The sequence below is a fragment of the Monomorium pharaonis genome, chromosome 5, assembly GCF_013373865.1.
Source record: "Monomorium pharaonis isolate MP-MQ-018 chromosome 5, ASM1337386v2, whole genome shotgun sequence".
Lineage (NCBI taxonomy): Eukaryota > Metazoa > Arthropoda > Insecta > Hymenoptera > Formicidae > Monomorium > Monomorium pharaonis.
Window position 1 is genome coordinate 3,841,386 of NC_050471.1, and position 20,085 is coordinate 3,861,470.

At 38.2% G+C, this 20,085-nt stretch overlaps 2 protein-coding genes across 4 annotated transcripts in view; one reads left to right on the forward strand and one right to left on the reverse strand.

Moving 5' to 3' along the window:
• The window catches only part of LOC105837087 (CCR4-NOT transcription complex subunit 6-like), a 498,126-nt gene that overhangs the window by 340,448 nt on the left and 137,593 nt on the right, over positions 1 to 20,085 (forward strand). The gene's annotated exons all lie outside the window — the stretch shown is intronic.
• On the reverse strand, positions 6,484 to 19,361 carry LOC114254963. Its single transcript, XM_028192472.2, has 2 exons — positions 14,243 to 19,361; positions 6,484 to 13,572 (listed from the first exon to the last, which is right to left on the reverse strand). The coding sequence occupies exons 1-2, from the start codon at positions 14,393 to 14,395 to the stop codon at positions 13,390 to 13,392; spliced, it is 336 nt and encodes a 111-aa protein (XP_028048273.2). The 5' UTR covers positions 14,396 to 19,361; the 3' UTR covers positions 6,484 to 13,389.

Consider the following 20,085-nt stretch of genomic DNA (forward strand, 5'->3'; position numbering starts at 1 on the left):
AAAAACGGTAAAGCTATGAGATAAAGCCGTCTTCCTCTTTTGTCCCCGGTAGCTGCACCGGGACCTCGTTTTCATATCTCATAAGTTACGAGCGTACATCTGCCCGCGGATGCAGATGCACTTCAATACGACGGCGACGCGACATCGCAGAAGAGGATCGGAGGAGGAAGGGAAAAGGGAGGGGGGGGGGAACTATTAGTCACGTTTATGGACTCGTTGTCCGGCGAGCGCGATCCCGCAATGAGAATCGATCTGCGCAAAGAAGCACGACGAGGGGGAATAAACTACGTCGCGCTTATCACGAGATTGCGAAGGCTGAAAAGACACCTCGTGTTGATCCTGAGATCACTAGATAGCAACAGTAAAAAAAATATGAGATAGGATAGAATGGAATAAAGTTTATATCGCATGTTTTGGGACAAGCAGTCTCTTCAGAACACGAAAGGAAAGTGACATGTACAAAGTAGATAGTAGTAAAAACTTATGAATTTTAAACGTACGAGATGTGAAGACAGAAAGCGCAATATAGATACCGAAAAAGGAGAAAAGGAAAAAAAAATGGAAGTTTATTCCCTATTACACTTTTCTGTTATTAAATTGATAATTAAATGCACAATTAGATCTTTTTGCATTATGCAATTGATTTATTTTACGTTCAAAATCACGAGCAGATATTGTTGTCTAGATACATTTCATCGGAATCGAAATGCATAATCCGTTATTGAACGACACCCCGATCAAAGTTTTAAATTCTGAAATTCCGGCGAAATGCTGACTCGATTGCATACGAGTGAAAGTCGCGCTAATTGGAGAGCTCACCGAAACGCGTTTGAATCGTCCGTTGCAAATTAAGCTGGCGGACGTTCAAACAAACGCGGATTTGCACAAAAAAGGGAGAAAAATTGCGACAGGTATACCTGATTTTTGCGAGTTTTAAGCTTTAGCTATTGAAAGTTCCTAGGAAAGATCAAGATTAAAAATTAAATCTGTTATAGAGGTATTATATTTGCGCAATAAAATTCATTGTTCTTTTTATACACATTTTTTATTTATGCAGCAGAGAAGGATACAAAATTTCGAAGCTGTATTCTTTAATTTGAAAAATTGATCGATTCTTTTTCACGAAAATTTTTAATTGGCTGTCGTCGGTTCAGTTTCACAGGAAAAAAAAAAGTTAATTCAATGGAAGTTTAAATTGAATTTCTGAAACGCGTCTATTATCCCGGGAAGATTCTAATTCTAATCATCGGCGCAAGTAGATCGTCACCAGTTTCGTTGCCAATTTTCATCCTTCGCTCTTGCTCGTCCCGTTAGCAGTCTGGTGTAACCAAGTAACAGATGCTTGCGATATCCTGCCGGCGGCGAGAGGAAGTTCGAAACACGCGGAATGACGTCAGTCAACGTCGCCGGATCGCCTGTCACAGAATCAACCGCCGCTAGGCTGACGCCGAAAAGTTACTCGAGCGCGTTAGTCGATAGTCCGCAACTGCGAGACCTATTAGGCCAAAGTGCCGTGACTCTGCCTCTCCCCCCCCCCCCTCTCTCTCTCTCTCTCTCTCTAGATTTCTCTTAGTCTCGCAGTTTCTCTCTGTGGTTGGCTGCGCAGTCGTTGGCGAAGTTTACGCCACGTCGGTTATCAATGGCAGTCGCGTCGGAGCTGCCGCATTATGAACTTATCACGGAGACAGTCGCGGACAACTTCGCCATTAAAGTTCCAGCACGAGCAATGTTACTGACTCTCCTCTGCTTTCTCCTCTTCGTCTTCACGGTGGTGATACGCCCTTCCTAGACACCGCCGCGAGAATCCCGGCGGAGCAATGGAAGGTACAAGCGTGCAGCTGCAGCAGCCTAATCTCGTTTCGGACCGTGATGGAGCTAAATGTTCGGGTGAATCAAGCGGATTCGCTTTTCAATGCCAGGGGAAGAGGAACAGATGCTACTCAGATTCTACGATTTTTTTTTTCTTTCCAAAGACCTTTCCATTTAAAAGCTTTTTTTATCTAGCATGCTAATTTATTACTTTTTGTGACAACAGGTTGACTGATCATATAAATTGTTCAATGTTTCAATGGTTTTAATTATTTAGAGAAAATTGAGGGATACCTCTCTTTAATTTCGTTTATTCGAGCAATTCAGTGCTCAATATATTGGTTCTTTTGTTTACATCTGTTATATGCTATTTAAACTTGTCTTTGGACATCCGTTCAATAATCGATAGATTGGTATTTAGTGAACTAAATGGTAAATAAAATGATTTGTTGAGAAAAAAGCGGACTTGCGCAGAAACGACTTCCATTGTCGACGGAGTCTCTCTCTCTCTCTCTCTCTCTCTCTCTCTCTCTCTCTCTCTCTCTCTCTCTCTCTCTCTCTCGATTCATCGGCGATCCTCTATCTTGCTTGCCGGGCCGGCCGGGTCGATAAAAAGTTGTTTTAATTGGCTGGGAATCGTGGAAACTCGACGACGCGACGACTTTTCAGCTTTGTCGCTGCTTCCTGGAGCGTTAAGCGCCGATATAAACGCGCGATATTGCCGTATCGGGCGCGCGCTTTAATCCTTTATGAATCCGCCGAGAAGTTAAGTCGTTGACATGGTTCCATTATTTATTATCGCGTCGAGCGCGCAATTTATATTACATGACATCCTTCGTAATTTTTTGTTCATGTTTTCCGATCGTTAATTTATTCCATCTTCTTTTCTTTTTTTTTTACAGGTACGTAATTCCACTACCGGCAGTTTTCGCATGCAAGGTGCAGTTTGCGTTACATCGAGGGTATGTTTTAATCAAAGTACGTATACGTCTCTTTAGCTTTGGCTGATATACAGTGGGATAATATTGTGTTACTAATAATGCTACATATTTTACTTCTCCCCTTACGAATTACTACATTTTCTAGTCGTCCGGTGGATAATTGGCTGCTGAATAAATGGGATATTATCAGGCTAAACTTGCCTTATTATCCGGGCAAGAATCGCGCGCTCTCTTCTTCCTCGCGATCCGCGGGGACCTCTCTCCGCGAGAGAGAAGCTAGAGTCTAATTAAAAACTTGGAGCCGCGGAACGAACCTCTGCATGTTTCTGGACACTCTCCTTTTCCTTCTTCGCTCCCAGGAAGCGCGACTTAATTAACTTCGCGAAGAATGAACCGCGTTATCCCCGTGGTACTCTTAATACATCTTTCACTGCGTTTTAACTTTATCGGGTATTCGCTGGCGAAAAGTCGCGCTTTCGCGCGATTTATGTATTCCCTACCGCGCTTTCCGGCTTCCGCGAGCGGCGATGTTTCTAATTGGCGCAATTACGATTGCTTGTACTTGGTATCGCGCGCGCCGTTGCATACCGAAGAACGGGAGATTCGCGATTCACGCCCGCGGTTATTTCTGTCGTCGTCGTCGTCGTCGTCGTCGTCGGCGTCGTCGTCGGCGGCGGCGGTGGTTGAACCTAAAACCGGAAATTTCTCGGGCAAATGAACCGCGCGCGCGAAATAATTTGCGCGACCCGCGAGACGGGAAATTTGCCGCGTGTTCTTTCATTTCGTGAGAAGAATTTGTAATCTTAAAATTTTTGTGCAAATATGTCTTTACGCGCCACAGACGTTTCCTTACATTTCCCCGAGGGAGAAATATGCAGATTTCCATACAGCATCAAAGACTGATATTAATATTAAAACATCTCATATAAAAGATTCGGCGACCTACTTTTGAGAAGATATTTTGCAAAAATAACAATTTTTCTGAGAAGTTCTTAGATTACATTAGCATAGCATTAGACTACATTACAAAAAATAAAGTCTGAAAATGAAGAGATAAATTAGCTTCTTGTGAGTATATTTATATCATAAAAAAGGTAATGTTGTAATTCTTTATTTTTGACTTATTTTAGACAAATATTTTTAGACAATAATTTCTGAATTTAATGCGCGCGCGATATGATATTTAGATAAATTACATAAAGTGCTCATAATCGGTATATTTATTTGGCATTTTTACCGAGATAAACATGTAGATTTCTTTTGACTTTATTTGTAAGACAGAAAACTTTGTTACAACGAAGATTACGTTTCGCCGACGTGACCGACATATTTTATACGTCGAACTTTATTATACCTTGTTCGCAGCTTTCTTTCTACTTTTTTTTCTACTCTTCGAACTCCTTTCTAGTTTGACACGAACAGCGAACTCCATCGAAAGCGATCTTAACGTCTTACTTCTCCCACGATTTTTGACTTTGCAAGCCGATTTAAAAAAGATGGGCGTTCGAAAAGTTATTTGAACATATTTATTTGGTTCGATGGCAAAAGGGAGAGACAGTGTCGGAGAGGAATCTGGAAACTAATATCGCAAAGCAGGAAGCTTTCCTGTATCACCCGCGAGCAACGATTTCTAATAAAGGACGATATAATCCCAATATTCCGCAAAATTAATCGACCTATATATTCGTTGCGCATAACGAAAGGTCAGGCAAAGCCTGACCTGTAAACCACCTCGTAATACGAGGCATTACTGCCCTGTATTTACTCCCGAATGAATTGAAAATGTTCCCCTGGAGGGTTAATTCACTCTCTAAAGCGCGAAGGTCTCAGATTGCGAGGAAAATGCGTTATTCACAGCCGAGGGTTGAACATTGTGATAACTCGTGATTTGATTACATAAAGAACCAGAGAGCTATAAATGTAAGGCAATGCTAGCATAAATTAAAAATATAGAGCGCAACGTAAATGCTGTTTTTCCTTGATAAAAATTATTTTTCTCTTGTTGAAAAAATGTCTATTTTATTCACGAACTTTTGTAGCTTTGGAAAATGAAGCTGACCAGAAAATCGCAAGAATTTAAAACCGGTAGTTTTCTAAAAAATAATTAAAGAGATGAAATGTTGAAGTAACTTAAATTAAACTTAAACTTTTTAAATAAAATTTCTCTTAACAGTTAATTTTAAGAGTTTTTTAGATTTTTAAAATAAAGTTTTATTGAGTTTTACTGAAAAAGATTTACTTGGAGAGATGTGGATTATCGGTCGCGGAAAGTTGCTATCGGAAAGCAGATGTCTCGCGTGTGCGCTGAACTTGGGATAACCTTATCTCGAATAAAGCATGAGCACATACATAATGGTGCGTGTTATGTCGATTTCTTTTGGTCGATATAGTAACGCAATTCTGAACGAACTTTTGCTAACCTCCGACGATCAAGCACGCGAGCTATGGTGCCATGACGTGTATCGGTATTAGTTTTTTAATTGTTACGTGTTAGTATAATAAAAAAGTTGTATTACAGAAATAGTAAAATTAAAATTTTCTATAAAAATTATTTTTGAATGTGTGTAAAGTAAAAATGTTTTCAATGCCTGAAATTGTTAATTAATTAATTGTCTGAAAAGCATTAAGTGGCTTCCAATTAATTAATCATAACAGGAACAGATATTAATTTGCTAAATAATTCAGTTTTTTTACAGATGATGAGTTCTGTGTATGAAATTGACACAGGAAATCTTTGATTTAATAAATAATTTGTCAAAATGAAATTATTGTACTGCGTAAACATTTAATCATTTGTCTCTCTTCAAATATTGACTTGTTTTTAAATAATCCTTTTGATGCTGTTTTTGCTGGAAAAACCCATTGCTGGTTACAGCGTCGTTCGGGCTGTTAGTGACAGCGTCATCTCGAGAAAAATGCATTATCGCGAAAATGGCGAATTAGTCCGCGGTTCTTCATCTCGCGAAGCTCATCTCCACGCGGATGGCAGCGACAGGTATGGCGACAATACAAAAGCACGCAGGCCATTTTCCCGTTCTTTATACCAACGCAACGATCGCCGGGACAATATTCACGGTGCTTGACGACGACACGGAGAATGGTTGAGCGCGGTAAAAACACTCGGCGCTGTCTTTTATTTTATTTTTTTCATCCTGTAACATCCTCGAAAAGATTATACCAGGGCGAGATGGCCGAGAAGCAATTGCGTTGAAATGTGCGTTTGAATTATGTGTAGAGATGAGTCTCTGATTTCAAGCGCAAAACATGCACTGTCAAAAACATGCGTACATCTACGGTTTGAATTCAATGGAGAGATAGCACTTCTTTGTATTATTTGATCAATTTAATAATTAATAGTTAATTAATTTAGTCAATAATTGATTAATTTATTAATAGCATTATTATTGTTGAATTATAATTTTTGATATTAATTAACCGAAATTTAAATTAATAAATTACTGATTCTCAAAGTAGCTTTTTTCGCGCTAATAAATATAAAATGCGATCGACTTTTTTCAGATTATTTAAAGCAGCTCTTATTTTTATTATTATTTGATATTATACATATAATATACATACATGTGTAAAAAGAAAAGAATTCATTAAAAATGTGTCAAAATGACGTATACTTTATATTAATTAAGGAATTAATTATGTCTTCGCATCATTTACATATTTTTTTAATTCGGACTCTTTAATTTTCTTTGTATTTTATATATCCTGAAATTAATGTTTAAATTACTCGAAAAATTGTGTATATCGATATCTTTATAGAAAAGAGAATTAATTTCGAATTATAATTAATGAAACTGCCATTAGAAAGTAACGCGGTGTAAGTGGAGCACTTTACATGATAAATTGCCGTAAGATCGCTTAAAGCCGCGCGTCAACGCGTCAGCATAGCGGTCTCAGCTGCGACAACGCGGATCGCGAGCATCCCGCATGTCATTAAAAGAACAGAGGAGGAGAGTCGAGAAAGAGCGGTGACTCCAATAGAATAACTTAGTAGCCTCGTTTATATCCTTCCGCTCGCGCTCGCCGCTCTCGCTTCGTTTGTTCTCGAACGCGACGGGCGATTAATTAACGAGCGCTCGACAAACGATCGAAGTGCCGTCGACTACGACTACGACGACGACGACGACGACGACGACGAAAGAGAAGCGGCGTCGCGAGGGTGTCGTTCAGACTGTATACCGGGCGTCCGTTCCGCTCCTAATTAAACTAGAGTTGAATCATTACTGTGACTACCGGCAAGCAGTCTAAGCCAGAACAAAAGAACGAAGAGCTTATTCTCTTTTGCGCCGTCAGGATAATGTTTCTAAGCGTGAGTTTACTTAGGATGATTTGAAACGCTTATGTCTTTATATTTTACTTTCAGAGTTATTCTACACGTAAAAGGAGATCTTTTTCCAATATCAAATATTAAATTCTTAACAGTTCAGCCAGTTAATGTAATTCTCATAGCGCTTTCTGATATTTGTGATAACAACTTGTACAATGCTGTAAATCATCGTTAACGTTTGTCAACTAATAGCCTCTCGTAAATTAGCATCATCCCGTCTTAGCAGATCTATTGCTGGTTCATTCGATGCACCATGGCGGGTTAGCGAATTATCGGCTCGGTTCTCGACGCGCGTTCCTCCCCTAAAGTGCTAATTATCACAACGCAATTGCTGACGATCTATTCATAATCTACAAGCGCCTAATCTAAGCTCAATTACGTGCCAAGCGGATTATATGCACTCACTTGGAACCGAATTAGACGTAATCTCCTCTCCCTTTCGGCACGATCTCTGACGTTGATCTGCGAATTGCACTTGATGTACCCTGAGCTCTCAAACGCGGCTTAATTAGACGCGCGCAAAAGGCTATCACGGATCCTGAACTTCGATGCGGCTCGTTTATGGTTTCCTACGCGCAAAATAAAGGCACAATTTAATTCGCTGTTGTAAATCGCAATTAATTAGACACGTTAATGCATTAGACACGTGTTCGAAACGAAAAATGACTAACAGTTTATCGTATATCGATACACATCATTACTGTAAAACAATTCGGTAAATTTGGAAAATAGTTAAGACTTTGTCTTAATTATTAAACTTTTTTTTTTTATCTAAACATTGACGAATTTTAGGATTAGTAAGTATCTAATTTTTATCGGTAAAAATCAAGATGTCTCTATAAGAGTGCATTGCATCGAAAGTAATGTCTTCGACTCGAGCATTAGCGCTTAAAAATTGGATAATCAAAATTCCTCGTAATATAATAAAGAAAATGGTAATTCTTTATATTCTTTCCTAAGATTTAGAGTTCGACCGCGTGGCGACTTGACCTAGTGGATTTTATCGTGCTAATTAACCCACACCCCATTTATAAAACTGTAACACCCAACGGAGGCCAAGTTTGAAAGTGGTCGCCATCGCAAAATTACGTGGGACGGTGTGGACGGGTGGTTGGTATATTAAAGGATGCCCGATCGTTCGTCACAAGGGGGACGATCGTTTATAAGCCGAACAGGTTCATGATTTTCCTTGGTGCTCTCCTATTTTATCGAGAAATTAAATCTCCTAGTGGACATGAGACTTTTTTTCCTTAATTAATATACTATAGGTTTAAAAAGTTATGAAATCAAAGATGATAAATCCGAAATAAAATATAAAACAGTGAAATATAATGATGATAATTAAAAATGCCATTCACGTAATAAAATACGCAAAACGTGTAATGATAAGAAAAAGTAACATTTTTCGAATAAGAAGTAGAAGTAGTAGAATAATATTTTTCTTATCCAGAAGTATATTTAGTGTACTATAATAAGAATTTATAAGCAATTTAATGAATTTAAATGAAAATAGACCATGAATTCGTCTTAGAAAATGCTTTAAAATTTTATTATACCAAATCGCCATATATATTATAAAAGTTAATAGTTATACGTCCCGTGTACTGTTGAAAGAAAATGCAAATGTTCAAATCTTCGAGAATCATTCGGAATCTCTGAGGAAATCAAAGAGATTATGCATTTCCGTGTCGAATAACGTTTCTATCAAACTCTTCTCTTACCTTTTTCCAATGTTCTGTGATACTTCGATTCTTTGAAATTCCACACTAAAAGATCATCAAGGAGAAAGACCGAGAAAAGAAAAGACTCCCGGAAATATGTAAAGCCGCCGCGAGGGACAACGGTCGTAAAATCCGAATGAAGGAAGAGGATATCGGTATCGTAGGTGGTCATAACGACGGTGATGGTGCATTGATTACAGGACGGAGTTAACAGCATGGGATTTCTCGAGAGGAGAAGCAGAGAGGCGGTCAAGGTTCCTTGTTGCGCGACTAGTCAAGCATGTCGAATGGAAAAAAGGGACACAGTTATTGCGAATGATATTCCAATGAAACGGGAAATATAGCAGCGAGAGAGTGGAACACGATACCGAATATGATTCGCGAACTATGTCTAGAACAGACTTTTCATCGAATTTTAGGACGGAAGTTGAACAAAAATACTGAAACGTCAATAACTTTTTTATATTCAATAACAAATAACTTTTTAGCCAATTAGTAATGAAAAATAAAAATATTTTGATAAATTGAAGTTTGGAGATAAATATTCTCTTTTATTCCTTGCTTGATGGATTCTACATTTTTTAATGGAAATCTTGATAAACCAACTAAAAGATAAATCAAGAAACGTGTACAATATTTATATATAGTATAATAATAAAATAATTTTTACATCTATTCTCTAAATCACAATCAGTGAAAACTCGACAAAATCAGTAGAAATAAACTGACTTTCAGTGATATACATATAATCATTTATTGATTATCAATCAGTGAAATAAATACACAGATCTTTTAGTGACTATACATTAATTTCTGAAGTGAAAATTACTAAAATACAGTGAATATTCACTGATTATCACAGTGATAAGTAAGCCATTGCGAATCAGTGAATATTCACTGATTAAAATTTATAGAGTATATATATTATATGTATTTATTATGTATGTGATGCGTATATTATCACTCCTCGAATAATTAAACATTCATGTTTTTCACGAAGACAAAAATGAGATCGAGTCAGGCTATAATAAAGTTCTATGCAAACTAATTAATTTGCTCGTTAGGATGCAGAACGGAGTATAAATGGTCGGATTTTTTGAAACCGGGAATGGAGGTAGAGAGACCGGCGTTAAACGAATTCTAAGAGGAACGAAACCGGAAGGGAGCGGGAGCGAGGCAACGTTTGCAATGCTAATTATATGGCTTTTCTTATAACACTCGGGTACCGCTTTCATGGCCCAGTTTAACTGACGATCTCACATTGTATTCTTCATCCCCGCGCGATCAGCCAGCGTATCTTCGCGACCGGTATCGTGCAACTCACTCAATGATTTCTCTCTCTCTCTCTCTCTTTCTCTCTCTTTTCCCAGTATACTCCTACGGTAGATTGAGGTTCAAGAGTATAGTAGAAGATTCGTATTTCGTATATGGTATACTCACCGTTTATTAATTTGCATTTCATTTTTGCGTATTTGCGGTTTCTAAAGCTCTCGTTTACTCGTAGAGAAACAACGCGTAATGTACGTTTTTTTAAAGAATATGGATTTAAAAATTGAAAGAAGTTCCTAAGTTGTTTTGTGAATCAAATTAAATTGACTCTGTGCTCTATTATACGCAACATATCTAATGCAACATGCAACGTACCCCCTTACAATCTCGTTATTATATTGTGGTTATGATGCCTAAAATTTGCATTTGATAAACATTTTCCTTCGCTCACTTTCTCTCTCCTTTTTTTCGCTTTCTTTCTGGCTATACGATATTTATTTTATTTATTTTACTCGATATTTATTATATTCGAGGACTACGATCCATAAGTTTCGCCATCGAAAGATGAGCTGCAACGAGGCGAAGACAACAAGAGAACTAAACTCTATTAGAAGCACGTGAATGGAGTGGAATCGAGCTGTCTTTACGGGCGCACTCCGGCGTATCGATCGCCGATTCTGGTAACCGTCTACGAGATCAGAGCCGAGATTACTTTCATCGTTTTATCCCCGTTACGTGCGCCACGTCGCTGGCTGGTTGGCCGGCCGCGTTCTCTCCGCTCGGGGAAAACTTTCCTTCCGTGAGGAGAGAGAGAGAGCCCTTCGTCCTTCTTCCTACATCCGGCCAATCAGCGTTCGCGGACGTACTATCGGCGACAATAAAAGGGCGAGAAGGTGGCGGGTTGGTCCCGACGGGGGTGACTCGTCTTTTACGGAATGGAGAACTTTGCTGAGCCACGCGTTTTCCCTTACGTGCTTCGTCGCGATGTGCCCGTCGCTAATTACAGCGCCGTTAATTCACTCACAATCAGACGGACAAACTCCGAACAACTCTAAAGATATCGATTTCAGTTTGCTTCTGCTTAATTAACTGTTTCAAGGACAATGTAATCAATTTCTTTGATTGATGAAAGTAATTCGCGTTCAATCGTGATTAATCTTAAATCTCAATTTCACTGGAAACCATTAAGCTAATTGTAAGTATATATATTATTGTAAGTATATATATATGTCTGCTTCCGCAAATAAAACGAACGATAACAACTTACGTTACTTACGTATATACTTCCAACCGGGCGAATGCGTAATCGCATTCGTTTAGTTACACGGTGCGATATGCTGCGGAGCATAACGTATACGGTTGTGATGGTGCATACTAATTGTTTAGATAAGCGCGAATCCGACCGCTCATTTAGAAACACCAGAATCGGCGGCTGTGCGACTCGTCGGGACTTTTTGCGACTTTTTTTTTCGCGGGCATGTAATTTGCATACGTTGTCCGTATTCTCCTGTGGCGCACTTTTTGCTTCGCTTTTGCCGAATAATTCAAAACGCATTACGCAATCGGGTTTACCTTTTTCAAGGGCAGACGTTGTGTGGCGCGACATTATGTGTGTGGCAGATTAATAAATTCGATAAAGAAAATTTGCTTGTTGGATTAAATAAATCTGATATGTCGCATAATTAAATTTTGTTTAAAATTTGTGTGCTTAAATTGAGAAAGTTTTACTGAAGCATCAAAGTAAAATTGTTACATAAATCGCCACTTCAAAAATCTCTATCTTTATCCCAAAATTTAAATTTATGAATGTTGACGTTAACATTACCGCCTCATTTTTTACATTACAAAAATTACAAGTGAAATCATGTGTGGAAAAAATTACACTAATTTAAGGTATAATATTATAATATAAAATAGCTCTTCCATATTAGTATAATAGAGATATTAATCATATTAATATATCAAAAAGCGCTTGATAAAGTGAATTACATTATACTTTAATCAGTAATTTGCTAATGAATAGCCGAATTTAAAGTTGAAAGGATTTTCGATACTTTACCTATTTACGATTAATAAAGCGGCCGATTATAGTAATTAAGGTGCAACAAGCGCGATTGCACTTTCGGGCCGCGATTTACGCCGGCGGCAGAGTTGCATTTAGCGGGAATCGAGGTTCGCGCGCGCAGTTATTCATTCAGCGCGCGCGAGTTTTTCCCGTTTTACGAGCTAAACCCGACAAAGAATTCCGAGAAATTATTATCCGGATGCACTTGGTAGACAAGTCGGTCGGCGTTAGATAATGAGGTAATAAGGAAATGAAACGAATGTCGTCGTTGTCTGACAAAAAAGGAGGGAAAGAGAAAGAAAAGTGGAGAGCCATTCATACGTCCCGGCGCGGCGATTCGTTTATTTTATACCTTAAACGCGTCAATAAATTGGAGTACGCCTATTAAATCTCCCGTTAGAAAATACCCTCGTTTATCCGAAACTCGTTCGCTTCAATGCAATTTCCAGGAATGTATGTGCAGTTTTTGTAACGAAAATCGCATCAATAATTATTTCTAAATTTTAAAAAATTACAAAAGTGGGATGAAAAAGAATTATTGAAAAGCATTTGTTGCGCAGTATCATGTAAAAATCCTTTCGATTTATACACGATTGAAAATGAAACTATAAAAACTTTGAAAAGCATGAAAAATTGAGATGAAAGAATATCAAAAATTTTAACATGAAAATAATCGTCGGAACGTTATTTCATACAGAAGCGAAGGTTTTAACACGGTTTTTAGAGACGATTTATTTCACTATTTGATGTCACAAAATCTTGTACGTGAAAGCTCTTCTAAAAATAAATGGATAACTGCGTAAATAAATCTCCAATAAAAAAAGATGCCGCCGGTTGTTCTCACAAAAAAAGCAAGCGCTGCCTAAAAGTAGAACAAATAAAAAAAAGAAAGACGCGTACTCTTGAAAATCCGCTAAGGGTGATTAATAAAGTAATAATATGACGTGTCGTGTCTCGTTCTCTCCGTCTTGTTTCGTCTCGTCTCGTTTCGCGAAGTTCTCCACGAAATTGTCAGTCAGCCAGGAACGCAAATCGCGTCTCTTGCAGCGTGGAACTGTTTGTGCCACGAGTTTCCATTTAAGTTCCACGGCAGGGAACTCGCCTTCCCTACCACCGTAGAATTCCGCAGAATTGAATTTGCACAGAATAACGAAGTAACAGTTCGCGTTTCGCGAGCGATGTGCAAATACATTTGTTCGTTCGTCCCGTTCGTTCATTCGACCATCTCTTTATTCGTTCCGCCTAGCCGCACTCTCGACAGCAAACCTGTCTCGCATAAAAATCGACCACCGCCGTCTCCGTGCTGCTCCCGGATTTGTTTCGCCCTTGAGCTTTCGGAGCTTTCAATTCGTCCAGGTTACGCCGATACTCCCACTTATTGTCCACGCAATCATCACTGCTACACTCGGCAGATAAACCGCGATTCTGCACATGACAAAAATTGCAAGATGTAGTTCGATTATCCGTTTTGAAAATGCGAGGTAATGTGAAAAGATATCGACAATGTTTCGCTTTGTCTTTCGCAAAAATTAAAATAATGCAGAGCGAGATGAAAGTTTTGAGTTATGTAAAAACATTTTGTTATTATTTTTGTATACATAAATGTATACATAATAAATATAATTATTATTATTTAATATTTTGTAATAATTATCTTTAATATATTTTGTAATAATTACGAAAATAATGAGTTTAAATATCGCGTTCTTGCAAAGAAAAATTATACAATAATTATACAAAAATTACACAAATTCCTTGACGAATTTAAAGTTGATTTATCTTCAGCAAATTTTTCGTGAATATTCTAATTAAAAAGATCCATCATTTATAAAATTAATTTTAATGTAATTTGTAGGATATATAATGTATATACTGTCTTCTTCTCTCAATCATTTTTAAATAAATTCAAGCACTTTTCTTTGGCGTGATTTCAACAAAAGTTACAACATCTATCAGATATCTATTGTCGTAGATAGTGTCGTCGAATCAAATTTCCGCCGTGTAAAAATCGGCGCCGACCCCGTCCGCAAGGAGCCCTGAAAATATTTTCCGGCGGTCGACCCTTCACAGAATACAAGCGATAACGACGACTCACCGTGACCTGGTTCGCACAAAAGACGTATCCACGCGATAGCTTCGATTGCGACCGGCGGCGACAAGATCCGCCTTCTCCTCGCCGAAGACGCTCCTCCGAGACCCTGAGAGCTCTCGCGGCCTCGTCATCCATGGAAAGTGTTTTCTTTGTCATACGAGAAACGTCGTTGACGTTAGCACGCTATCTGTGTATCGCCTTTCAACCGATAGACGGATAGATATCGATTTCTTTTTTTATCTCCCTTCGCGATGACGTAATGACGCGAAACGAAAACGCACGTGAGACTATAGTGAATGAAGCACGTAAAGCGCATTGTCTTGCATCAATTTCTTTTAAAGTATTGATATTAATATTAGAGAAAGATCTTTCGAGTGAAAGATTGATGGGATTTTAAAGATGGTTATAGTTAATGACAGACATAGTGATAATTATATCTTAATTTAAGAGAATCACAAATCTCTCCTTTATAATAAAATTATTCTGTTTAGGAAATATATGAAATGCTATTAAAATTAAATCGTCGTAAAAGTAACGCTATTGCAAAATTGATAATTAAGTTATTTTGTTTTTATTCGAAAATATTCCCAACTGACATTTCGAAATCAGGGATTTCTAAATCAGTAATTTCAAAATCGGTCGATATCTACCAGCGAATAGCATTTGCTGGAATCTATTTGCTAATGTGATTAGTAATGTGCAACCATATCGCTCACCCGACGATGTCCCGGTTGCATTCGCGAGCCACCACACTCTACCCGAAGACGACACGGTTGTGAATCTGCGAAATCGCTTAATTTCCTGCGGCTAGACGCGCATTCGTCCGAACAGGCGATGAGCTTGTTCTCTGCTCGTGTACGAATCCCGTAATCGTGGCCACAACGCGGACACAATGTACGCACGCTTTTGTCTCGTCTCATTAGCAACGGTATGAAGCAGAAGGGCCAGCATCTACAAAAAGAGTATCAAAATGCTACTTTTGTCCCAGTTTTCCGTTAAGGCTTGAGAAAGAAAAAGTAAAGGCCTGTAATATTTTGCTAAATTATATAGATTGTAAAATAAAAAAAATGTAATAAAACTAGTGCTAGAAATGAGAGTATTTTTCTTTTGTTAGAGAAGAAGATTTTAAACTTGTAATGTATTGCAATTTATTCTCATTACGATTTCGACATTGTTCTTTACGTGTATCTTTCTGAATTCTCATCCCATGAAAAGTAGCTCTGATCAAGGTTGCGATAAACCGCAAATAATAACGCGCTCGAATAAGTATGCAACTTTGCTGTATACTTTTACAATAATCAGCACACGATGTAACAGAAGCGCTTTGTATCTTCCATATTAATTAACTGACTTATGTATAATTAATAAAAGTTCAAGAATTATGAAATTACCTTTAAATGCACGTCGGGAAAAAGAATCGTGTAAATGTATCGTAAATGAGATTATTTCTTGATGGAGCTTACATCGCTACATAAAATGGTGTTGCACCTTGCTAATCAGATTTAATGAAGTGAATATATTTCATTTTGAAATACGGTATTACACGCTTATCGGCAGTCACTCGTCCTGATTTATGAGAGCGCGTAATTTTGCGATTTCCGTCGCGTATGAATTCAATTCGCTGAAAACGAACGCCGCCGCGACCAGGATTAAATTTAACGAAAGGGATTTAATGATTACGACTCGCGGCGATTCGCTCTTCAACCGTTTCGCGCTATGGTTGCGCGTTAGTCTTTTGTGAAACCCGTACATTATAGGGGAGAGACTATTCAGAGAGAGAGCACCGCAGGTGCGCCTCGCTAATTAGCATCGTTTTTACCGCCGCTAATAAGCGATTATTGAAAACTTGTTTTACCACGGCATTGCTTTATCTGCGCGAATTTTACGCGAAATATTGGAATGGTTATGCAAGTGAAACATTAAAACCCCTCTTTTTTTTCTGGCGGTCCTTTCTATTTATTTAAAATTAATTTAGTAATATTATTTTTTTAATATTAAAAATTATCAATTTATCGTGGCGCTTTCGTGATCTCAGTGAATAAATATAAACCTTTTTTTACACACATTTTTTACACACGCGCGCATGCATTGCGATTGATATCAGAGTAACGTAACATGCAATTAGCATAATTTTTTGTTAATAATGTATTGTTTCAACGTATAATTGCGGCGTACTGTTTCGCTGCTTTTGTTAAATAATCAACTACAATGATTTTGTACAACTAACCCCAATAAGCAAAATGCAGTCAGACGAGAGCTCGTGAATTTCTGCTGTTTTACTATTACCGGTGCCTCCTTCACGCCACATGCAGGACAGCGAATTGATTCGTCGTGGTATTTCCATGTTTCAACTGTAAATATATACGTGTTCAACTTGCGTGCTGGCTTTACATTCAGACTTGTAATAAACTTTCGCTTTGATTTTCGTTATAATAATCTTATATCTCTATAATTTTTAATCAACTGAGGATTGACAAGAGCCAAAACGGGTAAAATTCTCCGCTACTAATTTAATTACGTACATATCGCTTTGCAATTTTTAATTTACTCAGAATTAATAAAGGCCCTTGGCTTTGTGCGGACCTTCCGTGGAGAAGACATTGTTCGTCCGTCGTTTCGGCGCGCGAGCTTTACCATCGGGTGCTTTCAGTCGGAAATCCGTCGGAATCCACGGAAGCAACGTGCCACTTTGCGACGGTCCGCTCCGCTTGCATTCCGCCCTTTGTGATTTACAAAAGCGCCCTGCTTTCTAGAAGCATAAATTCATTCGTGCGCGCGCGATAAACATAAACCAGCCCGGTGCACGCGCATTTCGCTGCAACGAGAGCACACACTCGGGGGAAGAGGGGGAGGCATAGCACATTAATGAACAGAATTTACGAACGTATTTCTAATTACTGTTTTAAACGCGCGGCGCTCAATCGGCATTGTTTGCGGTAAACCGATTCAGACCGCTACGGCCGCTACGGCCGCTGATTACAACAAAATCCGCGGTTTAATTACGGGCGTAATAAGTCATTATGGAAATCGCGCGGGAGTTGACGATCGTGCCCGTAACTGCATATTGGAACAGGAATGTATCGCGCGAATCGCGCACCAACTCGCTGCTTTTTTCCTCGCCGCTGTCATTTTGTAGATACGAGAGCTTTTATCTTTCTTCAACGGTTCGATATATTTATTTAATACTATTTTAGTACCGGGGTAATTAAATGTCCGCCACAGACAGTCATTTTCTCGCGGAAACATTATTTTAACATTGTGCCTTTATTGTGAATTCACAAAATTGTATTTATGTTTCTGAAAAATATTACATTAACGTAACGGAAACAAATCTTTGCTCTTTCGACGTGTCTTTGTATTCTTACAGATTTGTACCATTGAAAAGTCTTGTAAATTAATTTCTTGTTTTGAAACACGTTCATTAGTTGAAACGTATTAATTTCAGCTAGGTGGTTTATTTTATTATTTGAAACATCAACCGAGTCTTAATTATTCACGTGGATAACAAAGCCATGTGCATTGATAAAGTACTTTATTAAAATGTAGAATAATAAAGCGTAGCACGTTAATTAAACTCTCTCTTTCGCGATGAACATAATTGCGTCATTGCGACGATCGATATTGAAATATTAGTATTGAACACGAGCATAATGTTGAAAACGCTTTATAGGGAAGAAGCACAATGACGTTTGTTAGATATATTAATAACGAACGTTCGCGGAGCGCTCTTTATTAATTTTCCAGCGATACTTCCCTCGTGGCTGGCACGCGGAAGCTCGCGGGCACGGGCGATGCGATGCGAGTCTGCTTTCGAATCTCACCGGCGGCGTCAGCTTCGCGTTTTTTTGTACTCGAAGGTGCCGTAAACGTGGCCGCACAATGGACAGATCATGCGAACTCTCTTCGCGCGCTTCGTCATTAACGGAATAAAGCAAAATGGCCAACATCTGTTGCGAATCGCTCTGCTGTAAGAACCTGATAGCACGGTTGCGCTCGAATTGCAAATCAAAAGCAGAGGGGGAACGTTTTTAAAAGATTGATATTATTTAGTTTTGAAATACTGAAAAATTTATGTTTGATTTAAATTAAACTTAGATTTCGAATTTTGACTTAAATTCTAGAAATTCTCAAAATATCGCGGAAAATTGGTTGGACGGTGACATCGTACGAAAGCAAAAAGCTGCGAGTTTTTTAATTTTTATTTGGTCAATCATGCGTATCGTGAGGTCAGTAAAAAGCTATCTCTCGTTAAGGGTGGGAACGGAAGGTCGCCGCGGAGGAAACGACGTTACATGTAGGAAGCAAAAAGTTTTATCGGATAAACGCGAAAGTTCTGTAGGAGTCTATGTAACGTATTCAAGAGAAGTATGATAAATGATTAAAGATAAAAGCAGCAGGACGATCTTCTTACCTGTCAGTAATATTACAGGATATATTTACCAGAGATAACGATACTCTTGAACTAAACGTGCGATTGATTACGTGAATGGATTACTTAACAAATTAAATAGAAAAAATTAATATAATTTTTTGTGATAAATTATTACGTGAAACATTTTGCAATAACGCTTTTTTTTTAGCTTAATATTTTCTTCAAGGACTTTCTCTTTCTTTCAATTAATTAATTCTCAACGTGTACGTACCCGAAAGGGCAGAGAGCTCCGATATGTGAGGTCGTTAGTTTGCCGTCGCGCGTATGAAGCGTCGGCACAGCTTCCCTCTGGCATTGGGGGCAGACTTTCCTCTCGCCGTGCAATTTCCACGTGTCCACTGCGGACGGCGAAAGCGAGTGTTAAGCCTTAACGCTTTCACATCGACCACAATCGGGGGACCACAGACTGTCGTCGCGCTGAATAGACCGCAGACGACAAAAATTCTTCCAAGGGCCGGTTTTACTGACGTCGCTCAGCTTTAATCGTATTTCAACAGTTCGTTTTTATACATATATTGTAGAACTGTATGTATTACATAAAGAAAAAGAGAGAATTTAATCAACTGGTTAGGCTTCTGACCGACGTCAGTGCGACACCAGATTTATGTATAAAATTTTAATCGCTATTTGTGATCTTTATTATTAAAAATTTTTAGAACTAATATGAATTATTTATATAGAATTAATATATAAATAATTTGTTAATGTTGAATTAAAATAATCAATAATTAAAATTAATAATAAAATATAAATAAAATGCTATATACTAGTAATAGTATTTCATATTTAAATATTAATATTGTAATCTCTATTTAATGCGATATGACTCGTTCTATCTGTCATTAGTGAAATTTTATTGCTTCCTTGTTAATGCTTCATCTAGTATTGGCCTACTTCAGACATGGCGAACGACCACATAAATTCAAGGCGGAAATAGGCTACGGCGACTCGCGCCAAACATGGAACTTTAGCGTTTACCGTATTTGAATTAGGATATATCGCGTAGCTCTCGGCTGCCGTGCGGCACGTAAGGTCTAATCGCATTGGTATCTACCACGAGCAGCGTAAACTTTCTTCAGCTCGTTCTTCTTGCTGCAAGTACTATCGACTGGCGTGACCGAAGATGAAATCTGATTTGACGATATCCTTAACCTCCCGTTCTTTTGCAAAAAGTCAAGTAAGGGAAAGTAGTCGTCGTCGACCATTTCATCACGTGATTCAATTTGCGAGTGTATATATGCGGAATTCGTGAGAAGTTCTCGTTAAAAGTGGCTATAGATTATTATTATTATTATTATTATTATTATTAAATGAATTTAAAGATCTTGTAATAAGAAAATAGATGAGATTTTAAGTGACGTGTATAACGTAGATAAAATTTACAATAATGCCTTTTATTAAAATAAATTCTTAT

What these genes read in the sequence shown, in the direction of transcription:
- LOC114254963 (XM_028192472.2), bottom strand. Translation starts at nt 14,395, where the DNA reads ATGACAAAGAAAACACTTTCCATGGATGACGAGGCCGCGAGAGCTCTC. An exon ending in TTTGTGCGAACCAGGTCACG is followed by an intron (nt 13,573 to 14,242) that starts GTGAGTCGTCGT and finishes TGTCATGTGCAG; the next exon opens with AATCGCGGTTTATCTGCCGA.